Source organism: Nesoenas mayeri, assembly GCF_963082525.1.
Source record: "Nesoenas mayeri genome assembly, chromosome: 12".
Classification (NCBI taxonomy): domain Eukaryota; kingdom Metazoa; phylum Chordata; class Aves; order Columbiformes; family Columbidae; genus Nesoenas; species Nesoenas mayeri.
The window spans coordinates 15,056,673-15,066,501 of NC_137547.1; the positions used below are offsets into that span (position 1 = coordinate 15,056,673).

At 41.9% G+C, this 9,829-nt stretch overlaps 1 protein-coding gene across 1 annotated transcript; it reads right to left on the reverse strand.

The window, feature by feature from the left end:
- Positions 1-1,704: 1,704 nt before the first annotated feature.
- GFOD2 (Gfo/Idh/MocA-like oxidoreductase domain containing 2) lies at positions 1,705-7,532 on the reverse strand (the record flags this gene model as incomplete). The annotated part of the gene is made up of 2 exons (XM_080352203.1): positions 1,705-2,603; positions 7,274-7,532. 2 exons carry the CDS (start codon positions 7,530-7,532, stop codon positions 1,705-1,707), a joined length of 1,158 nt encoding a protein of 385 aa, XP_080208329.1.
- Between the last annotated feature and the right edge of the window lie 2,297 nt (positions 7,533-9,829).

Sequence of the window (9,829 nt, forward strand, 5' to 3'; positions counted from 1 at the left end):
ATCACAAAAGTTGATGTGCTAAGTCCAAGATAGGCAGGAGGATCTCCAAAACCAGGCGCTCAGCGGCTGTAGCATGAGGGAAACAGCAAAGAGGTGGGAAATAGATCTTCTGGTGGGACTTTTCCCTTGGTGATAAATGAGTAACACTTGCTAGGACAGCACAGAGTGATCTCCTACATTTTTTATGCACCCAAGCTGCCCAGCTGGCAGCAAAAGAGCATAGAAATAGAGAAGGACTCAACAGGTACTGAGCCCCTGCTCTGTGTCTCCTGTTCACATTTATTAGGACAGTTTGAGCTTGACCAAATCAAACACAAGCACACAGCTGCATGAAGAATGCCCTCAACAAACACAACTTTTTATTTCTGTAGAAAACAAGATATTTTTTAGGAAGGACCAGCTTATGAAACAGCAGTTTGCATGTTAATATACATAAATACACAAAGTTACAATTTAGTGGAAAATACATTAAAAAAATCTTTTCAAGTACACAAAAGAAATGTAGTAAAATTGGACTAGCCCTTCCGCATATCTGCCTCAGAGAGAAACGTTATCTCAAACGGAATGAGCTTCCACCCACGTCCTGCCAACAAATCTCTCCACTGGACACAAGCTGCAGAAGGGTGTGAGGACAAGCAGGGCCAGAGGGTTAATATCCAGTGTTTGAGATGAAAAGCAAACTTACCCATGACAGCTCAGCCCCCATTCTCTCGGCTATCAGGATGTGTGTAGTGTGATAATTACTCAGCCAGGACGTTAAGAGAGCTGCAAGAGGTAGGAAATTCCTCCTTACCTCCATCTTCAGGTCCCTGGAAGGGTAATACTGTACAACTTCATCACCCACGGGAGGGTGGGAACCCTGTCACCCCAGAAGGTGTTTATTAACAGTCACGGGGAGGAGAAGGTGGCCCCGCAGTCACGGCACCGGTGCTGCCAGGCAGTAAACACAACCGATGGACACAGAGCTTATGGAAAAAAGCTGCTGGCTGCAGGCAGCCTCTTGAGTAGAAGGAATAATGTCTATGGATACGGAAGAATAGCACAAATCACAGACTTGCTGAAGATTTTCTTGCCAAGACACCGTCAACAGAGAATTCATAGCATCATTTAAATAAAATACCAGTTTAAATGAATTTGAAAGACATTTGCCACGTACAGGAAGCCAGAAGGTTGATCCTTATGTTACAAATTGTAATTAATTCCTTCTACTTTTTGTCCTATAGGAGTTTAGAGACCTGTTACATCACTAAACTCTTTTATAAAATTTTACAAACTGAGGAATAAAACTCCAAGAGAGAAGGAAGAGGAATCTGAACAACAGATAATCCCTGAATTTGGTCTACATGTTCTCATATTAAAATTCTTAAAATAAGCAACCTGTGCCACAGGGGTTGCGTCTCACTTCAAGCCATGCAACGGCAGAGATCCCATGCTTCACTTCAGCTACTGCAAGTGCAAAGGGCAATTCAAGTTTTCCTATCAGTCTCCAAGACAAAATTTAAACATTTGCAAAAATGGAAACATTTAAAACTCTTTAAACAATTGAAATCGGAACAGTTGCTATTAGAACATGACATATTTTATGTGTTTTAAAAAAACAAGGAACTCAAGTTATTAAATAATAATCTACATATCTTAAAAATTGAGTTTTTTTACATTACAGCCAGAAGTGGTAATTGTCCTGTCTTCCAAAGCAGGGATTTCTCATAAGTTATTTCTCTGAAGTGCCTCGCAGAGGTTTTGATTAGCATCTGGTTCCTCGGTCATCACCTCCACAGCCTCCCACTCCCCTGACCTGCTGGATTTCTTGATGGCCTCTACTACACTCTGCATGTACAGACCATCTTCAAAAGAGGCTGCCATGGAGACAGGTTTATGATCCCAAGTCCGACGGTCTTCCTGGTCTTGGAAAGACTGCCGCAGTGCTTGCGCCATGTACACCATCCCTTTTAGGTACAGCAGCGGGATGTCTTTAAACCCCTTATCCAAAAGGCCCTTGTTGACAGTCAGAGAGTCTGTAAACAGTAGTTCTTCTTGGAGCGCGGTGTTTTTCTGCCCATACAAGTCCGTCCCACGAGCTATGAGTCGCCCGGTAGACCCAACGATCATGACTTCATGGATGAATGATCCAGGCATGTTGAAGTTGAGTGTCACAGTGCAACAGACACCCTCGCTCATTAGCATCTGGAAAAAGCAGAAGTCATCGCTAGTGACGTGGCGGATCCCGCTGATAGCTGTGTTCTGCTTCACAAAAGTCTTGAGCAAACCGTGGACCTTCTCTGCTCTCCTGCCGATGAGGTGAGTTAGGAGGTCGATGATGTAGGTTCCCATCGTATGCAGACCTCCTCCTCCCATCAGCTCGTCGCAGATCCAGTTGTACTTGTGGCTGAGCAGGCTTCCCCCATAAACCCGTACGTCACAGATCATCACGTTGCCCACGTAGTGTTCTTCTATCAACTGCTTCATCTTCACAAAGGTAGGCAAGAAACGGAGAACATTGCCAACGATGCTCATCAGCTTGGGGTAATACCTGGCAGCTGTGACCATCCTGAAGGCATCCACAGAGGTAGCAGCTTTCTCACAGATCACATTCTTCCCTATTCCTGCAGCACAAACAACGAAAAAAAAATATAGCACACACGAGCAAAACATGACCAGATGCCCCAAAGATTGTCAAGAAATAGTGTTTTAAGAGTCAGGTTTTCCTGCTGCAATTTCAAAGGCAATGGTCTGAGAACTAAAATAGGAATGCCAAGTGCAGCAAGAGTCAAAGCTGCTTCTAAGACGCTCAGGTTGCAGAGCTGACAAACTCCCACAGAGAGAGGCTCCAAATAAAGAGAGGATTTTTACATCATGAAAAGTAAACAGCCAAATGTCACCACATGGCACCAAACCAAGACATTATTTGTGCACTGTAGCTATAACATTATTTGAATGCCTGTACAGCCAGAGGGGAAAAAAAACCAGTCATATACCCTGCAGGGAAGAGGTGAGTAAAGGGGAGATTTGATTTTCACTTTTTATTTCACCATCACTATTTTATTTACTATCATTATTATTTTAAACACATTAGTAGAAAAGGGACATACAAGGCCTGTGTATAGAATACACAAATTAGAAAGAATGTTTTGGTAGGTGGATTGTTTCCAAAGCATCACTAACTGGAAAGCAAAACATTTTGGTCTGCACATCCAGCCTACTCATACAATTAGACTGCAAAGGTGACTGTGAGTTACACAGAGGAGAGCTGCACTTGCGAGCTGACCCACTGCATTTTTATTCCTACTGATGCATTTCGACTTGTGCCCAGCCTGAATCAACGTGAGCAGTCAATAATTCATAAAGCAGAAATAAAGTAATACAAAAGAGCATCCCAGTGCAAGCTTCAATGAAATTCCTGCATCTGGTGCTCTCCTGGTATTCCCTCTTTCCCCCCCATCCTCACCTTTTGCTCATGGCATGGCTTAATTTTTCCATATACATCTGTTATGACAAAATACTTATCTAAACATTTTTCAGTGTAACAACCCCGGTGTACACCCAGAAGTCTCCAGACATTAGCTGGTCATGTCAGACCTGGAGGTCACTCACATCATACCGCAGTTTCTGCCTAAGAATTGCAGGAATGGCTGCACGTTGTGGTGGGCACCTCTCTGAGAGCTTCTGACTGTGCTCCCTGCTCAGAGCAGCTTTTCATCCACTCCCTGATGAGAAGATCCCAGCACAAGCTCTTCAGGTTGTCTCTCACACAAGAGAAGGCAGATCCCATGCTGCAGCTCCTGCTCTCAGCACCCCACCTCCCGGCTGTGCTGCACAAGCCTTTCAGAAATCTGAGCAGTGCGAGGGCCCTTTTCAGGGGCATAAGAACCTGCTCGATTCCAAGAATTTTCAAACCAAACTCCAACTTAGTAAATAAGCTAAACATTTAAACAGAAGCCTTTTGACTCTGATTAGTATAATGTAGCCAAATCACTCAGTGAAATAGAGGATTCAAAGTGTGTTCACATCCCATGGAAGCAATCAAAAAACAACAGGCGAGCCAAGACTTTTTGAACAGCAAAAAATAAACTAGACAATTTTCTCCTAAAGGAATCTTATGTCTCCAGTCAGATCCATTCTGTCTATCAGCACTGAGGCACCAGCTTCTCCTGCAGCTGGTTAGCCACACCACATTCAAAACCTGCCACATGCCACAAGTATTTTACAGCCCTAGTTAATAAAAATGCAAGCACAGAAAACTCGCTGCTTTCTCATTCTACTTGGTGGACGCTGCCCAGAGCCATCACAGGTGCTGTTGAAGTGCACCAGATCAGTGCTTTGTCCACCATAAGAAGCTGGGAGCATCTGAGAAGCCTTCCCAAATAACTGTCTGTTTCAAATGTACTTGCTTTGGAAGTTTCCCAATGAATGAACACTCATTCCAAAACACACTCCTGCATTTCATCTCTTGTTTGCCTGTGGTTTGAAAAGACTTCCATGCTACTTGTTAGAGATGGGAAGCACAATATGCAAAGAGCACTCACAGCACGCTTGTTCATCCTGTTTCAAGAACAGGAAATCTGGGCTTGTCTCAACACAAAGCACTAATCAAGCCCTTTCTGACTCTTTCCTTCATAATTAACATATATCTACTATAATTTGTAGGGACTTCAAAAAATCAGACGGTCAATCTACGTTGTAAAGATGTCTTAAATGATGTAATCAACCAGTGTAAATCACGAGAGACAAGTAAAAGGTTTCCCTGTAGCCACTCCACAAACCATCCATTTGACAGCTGGGCTCAGTACGTGCAGCAGCATTACCTTTAGCATCCCAAATAAATTTTACTCTGGGGACTTCTCATGTTCTGCCTCCCTGAACATCACCTCACGCACAAGCATCCCGTGTTTTACATTCCACCCCAGCCGGTAACTCAGCTCTGGGCTCACCTCATGCAAAGGTGGATGCATTTTAACTGTGGGACAGGAACCACACCACAGGCATTTTGTGAAATTAATTTAGTTCCTCTGAGATCAAAAGAAGCACAAATTTTAAGATAGCTTCTTGCTTTGCCTGTTGTGGAGATAAACCATAAGATTACACTGATTTTAATTTAAATTATCCTCTGGACTTTGATCTGTTCTCTCTAGTTCATGAACCCAATCCAGCATTACTGCTTTTTCCCCATCATGCCAAAGTTGTACCCAGGGTTGTTTATGGATGCCTGTCAGCAAGAAAATTACGCAAGCAAAATGCACCACGTGGAAAAACTGAGGCTCTCCTCTTTGCCAGAAATAAAAAATATAAGCAGATTAAAAATAAATAAATAAAAATGAAAGTATTAAAAAGTATACAATTAAGTAATAAAAGTGTAAGCACTTTAAAAACAAAGAAAAATGCCTCAACAAAACGAAACACACAAGACCGTTACCACTGCTCCAATCTGATCTGTTCCAACACCCAGTCTCTCTAGTAAACACCAGTCTATCAGATACACCTCACTGACAAGAATTTTCCAATTACAAACATCACTGTAACAATCGGAACTTTCAGAGAAAACATCCTTGCCATCTTTGGCCCTACCCTGCTTTTGTGTTCCTTCCGAGTGCTCAGTCATGGCAAGCCACCCAACACTGGCTTAAAATACATCACAACATACTTGGTAGCAGATCTATAAATACCATTGCAATGAACCTAGAAAGCTGAAAGACAAGGTCAGCATCACATTGGGTCTGAGCTGCCTGCACTGGTTTGCAGATCAGAACATTTCAGGACAGACAGAAGTGCAGAATAAACTGCACTTTACTACTCTATCCATTGATTTCCCCAGCTTTTTCAATGTATCTATGCCTGCAGTTAAGCCCTCATGTCACCTCTGTACTTCCGCACCAGCTTTATCTCCCTTTCCGCCTCTAGATAATGCCATCTTATGGCTTTCCGGCCTTCAAAGAAAGCTTTTTAGTTAATAATTCACCAGAAAATGTTCAATCCTCTTCCTTTAGCCCACTTGACCATCAACAGTCATAAGAACTAGTGAAACACTTCTTATCTAACAAGTGTTTAAAAGAATTTTTAGCACATTAAAGAGCGAAATTCTAACTTAGCAATATTAAAAAATCAGAATACCTTAGATTCAAAGGACAGTAGTCTAACAAGGTATAACAAATCTAACAATATAAACCAAAACAAGCTTAAAATCTCACTCTGCATATCTAAGTGGCATTGCAAATGTTTGTGCAGGGAGTTGTTTACTTCCAAAACAAATTACTGCAGAGCAAGGAGGCCAAGAACAACAAACCACCCCGGCTCACATGGTTTGCGATATTACCCATCCTAAAATTAACTCATGTGAAACTCCTGTAAGGACAGTAAAAATATCACACTTATTGTTTACAAAATTAGACGCAAACTCACACCCACGCTGTACCATGTGAGAGGACATTAACACTACAAAGCCACACAGTGGAGAACTGAGAAGTGTCGGGATGCCTGGGCAGTTGGCTCCCACCTCCCTGCTCAACCAGTTTGGGGTGTCGTCCCTTCTCTCCCAGCCCATTTTGCTGGATTCCTCCTGCAGTCCCCAACATTTCCTCTTCCCCCAGCATCTGCCCTCCTGCGTCAGGTGGAAGGACTTCCTCCAGACATGGGTGTCCAGAGAGAGCTCCAGGTGGTGGCCAGGGACACAGCACGCTGGCCAAAAGCAGCATCTGCAGAGAATGTAGGTCCTACTTCATAAGATCCTACTGAGTGCATACAAACATTTTTTTTCCAAAGGATTTTAGCTTTCAAGGTTGGTTTTATTTGTGGGGAAAACAGAAAGCAGAGCTTAACAACCTCCCCACCCCAGGCGAATCTGGCTTTCCTATTGCAAAACGTGGGAAGATATGAAATTAATATGAAATTAATTAAGCAACTTAACTTGTTTGGGTTTTGTTGGTTGTTTGTTGTTTTTTTTTTTAAGAGGCATAAAAACATTTTACCCCCTCATCATCATCTCTGACAACAGCTCATTTTTACCAAAACTTGCCCACCATAAGTTCAGTTTGAAGAAGACATTGGATATTTTAGCCCAATTGGTTTAAGATTTGCAAAGTTATAAGCAATTATAAATAGTATTTTTACAAAAAAATTCTAGGTAACCTTTCTTGCAGACGGCACTACCAATTCCACGCAAAATCTTTAGCATTGCATTTGCACATTGGTGCAACTAGAATTGTGCCGGGATAACAGTTTCAAATTTCAATCTGCCAATGAGTTACAGATTTTTGGTCCAACCTTAAAGATAAAATGGTACCTAGAGCCTTCACAGCAATTTGCCGAGTTAGTGGTGGAGGGATATGGATGCAAACCAAATCTACTTCCTGGTGCAGTAAGACATCGTCAGTCCGACTCGTGTAGAAGGAGATGTTCATTTCCTCTGCCAGCTGTTTGGCTTCCTCTTCAGTTTTCCCCCAAAGCGCTTCGACGGAGAAGCCTTCTGCTCTCAGCAAGGGCACCAGTACCCGGGAGGTGCTGCCAGTTCCAAACACACCCACTCCAGGAAGCATTTTCATTCTGCATTCATTCAAGCATCAGGGTCTACACACAGGCCTTTGATAAAATGTTCAGCTCCTCAGCTTTCCATTCTACCCGCAGCTCCTAAAATGTTAAAGGTTACAAGTCAGTATGAACAAAAGGCATATTTCGACATCAAACTCATCAAGCCTGAGTGCCAGCTTCTGGCCTTCATACAGCATTCAAAATTTTCAAAGAGCCTCATGAAAAAAAAAAAAACAACTCCAAAACCTTGCAGTCCTTAGAGAAATAGTATTAAGGGACAAGTCAAACAGTCCTGTTGGAGAAGAATGGTAAGAGAGCAGCTTGACAAATCATGAGCACCACCTGAGCTTCAAAACTCAGGACACACGCACAGAAACACACATGAGCACACCAGGACAAACCAGAGACAGTGTGACCCAAACTGGGAGCGGCAGGAAGCGTGAAGGGGACAGGACATAGAATCTGTCACAGCAGCAGTAAAAGCACCGCTGCTGTAATTGTGATGATGTCTCTTAATGAGATAAAAGTTTGCAAAGTGAGGTAATATCTTTTATTAGACTGACTGAGATAGCTGGAAATAATAGGCCAGCTTCTGGGCACATAAATCTTTCTTTCAAATTAAATACACAAACTGAAAACAACTACTTTGAGCTTAAGAATTTTATGGCAAGTAGTTAAGTCACTCCAGAGAACATTTAGAAAATATGCCCTGTAGGGAAAGCCTGGATTCACTGAGCTTGTTCAGCCTGGGGAGGAGAAGGCAATGAGAAGAGTTAAATGTCAATGCATCGAAAACTGTTTTCAGAAAGGAAAAGGTCACTCTTCTATGTCCACTCGGGGTAACTACAAGTTCTACTTAACTTGGGACAGTTAAAAATATCTCCTTCTGCCCACACCATCTAATCTCCAGGAATGTTGGGGTTTGCGCACAATTATTATATTCCCTACACACAAACACTTAGCTAAGCCAGACTTCTTTTTTTTTAAGTATTCCCTGGTAAATTTATCCCTTCAGATCCATACTTGCCAGTTCATCTTAGAACTGTTTCTGGCCATAACTGACTAAACTGCCTTTGACATTCACATGAGCACTAACGTCAAGGAGAGATGTCAACACTCTCCTCAATCTGTGACACTGCAGCAACCTATGATCTGGCTTTTATTCTGTGCCTTTTTGAATTCTTATCTACTACACCCACTGTTGACCTTTTCTGATTTTTTTAGTAAGGAAAAAGTTTTCTTAATTTTATTAACATGACAAATTTAGCTTTTTTCAGAAGCTTATAAAGAAAAAGCAAATGTCATGTTGCAAAGAGAACCGGTATGAACACCAGATCAACACCTTTGGAAAAAAATCCCCACAAGCAACAAGAATCGCAGTCTGTTTTGGGAAGAGATGGGTACTCATCTCCCCATCCTAAAATACTCATGTTAGGTTAAAAGGTGTGAAAGCAAATCCCAGCACAGCACAGGGAAGCCTGAGGATGCGAGTCAAAGTACCCACAGTACAAATGCTTTGTATGCAATGAGCATTTTGTTAGTCTGGGGGCACCTACACTGACCAGCATAACAAAACTGCCACCCCAACTGGGTAGTTGTGCGGTATATACACTAACCTAGGAAGCAGAAACAGCAGCACTTGTGTGTGTTTTACAAAACAAATATTCACAAATATTTACAGATACGATAAAACACCTAATGAAATATTTACTGAGCTAATTCAGTATGCTTTTTGTTTGTTCTGTGTGATGTTAGACTTGTAGTAATACAGTCATTGTCATTCTTTATAAACAAAGTTCATTTGAATTACGTTCTTTTTATCCAGCATTTAGCAGAACACTCAAATAAGGATGGTATCAAAAGGATCTTGAAAATATTTACTATTCTACATAAAAGGGTCATTTCCTGGCAAGAAGGATGGTTTGTATTCAGACTTGTTTTCTATAAATGTCACAAGCAAAAATAAAATCTTGCAACTGGATGGACAGTAAATATAATTGTTGAAGGCCCCACACATCTATATTTGGCACTTTACAGGCTGGAAGAAGAAAAACTGCTCACAGTGAAAAGAGCAGAAACCATTGTGGACCATTACAGGTGGCCAAAGGCAGTAAAAGAATAACAGCTGGTATCCAAAACGATACTGGTCAGGGTAACACTGGTTCTGCAGAAGGAGAAAGCAATTAATGCTTCTACAATTCATCCTAAAAAGTTGGATTTTGGTTCCAAGGAAGGTGAGGCATGTGGTGAAGGAGCACACCAGCAGCAGGGGCATTACTTTCATTCAGCTGGTCATTGTTGTTGAGTTTAC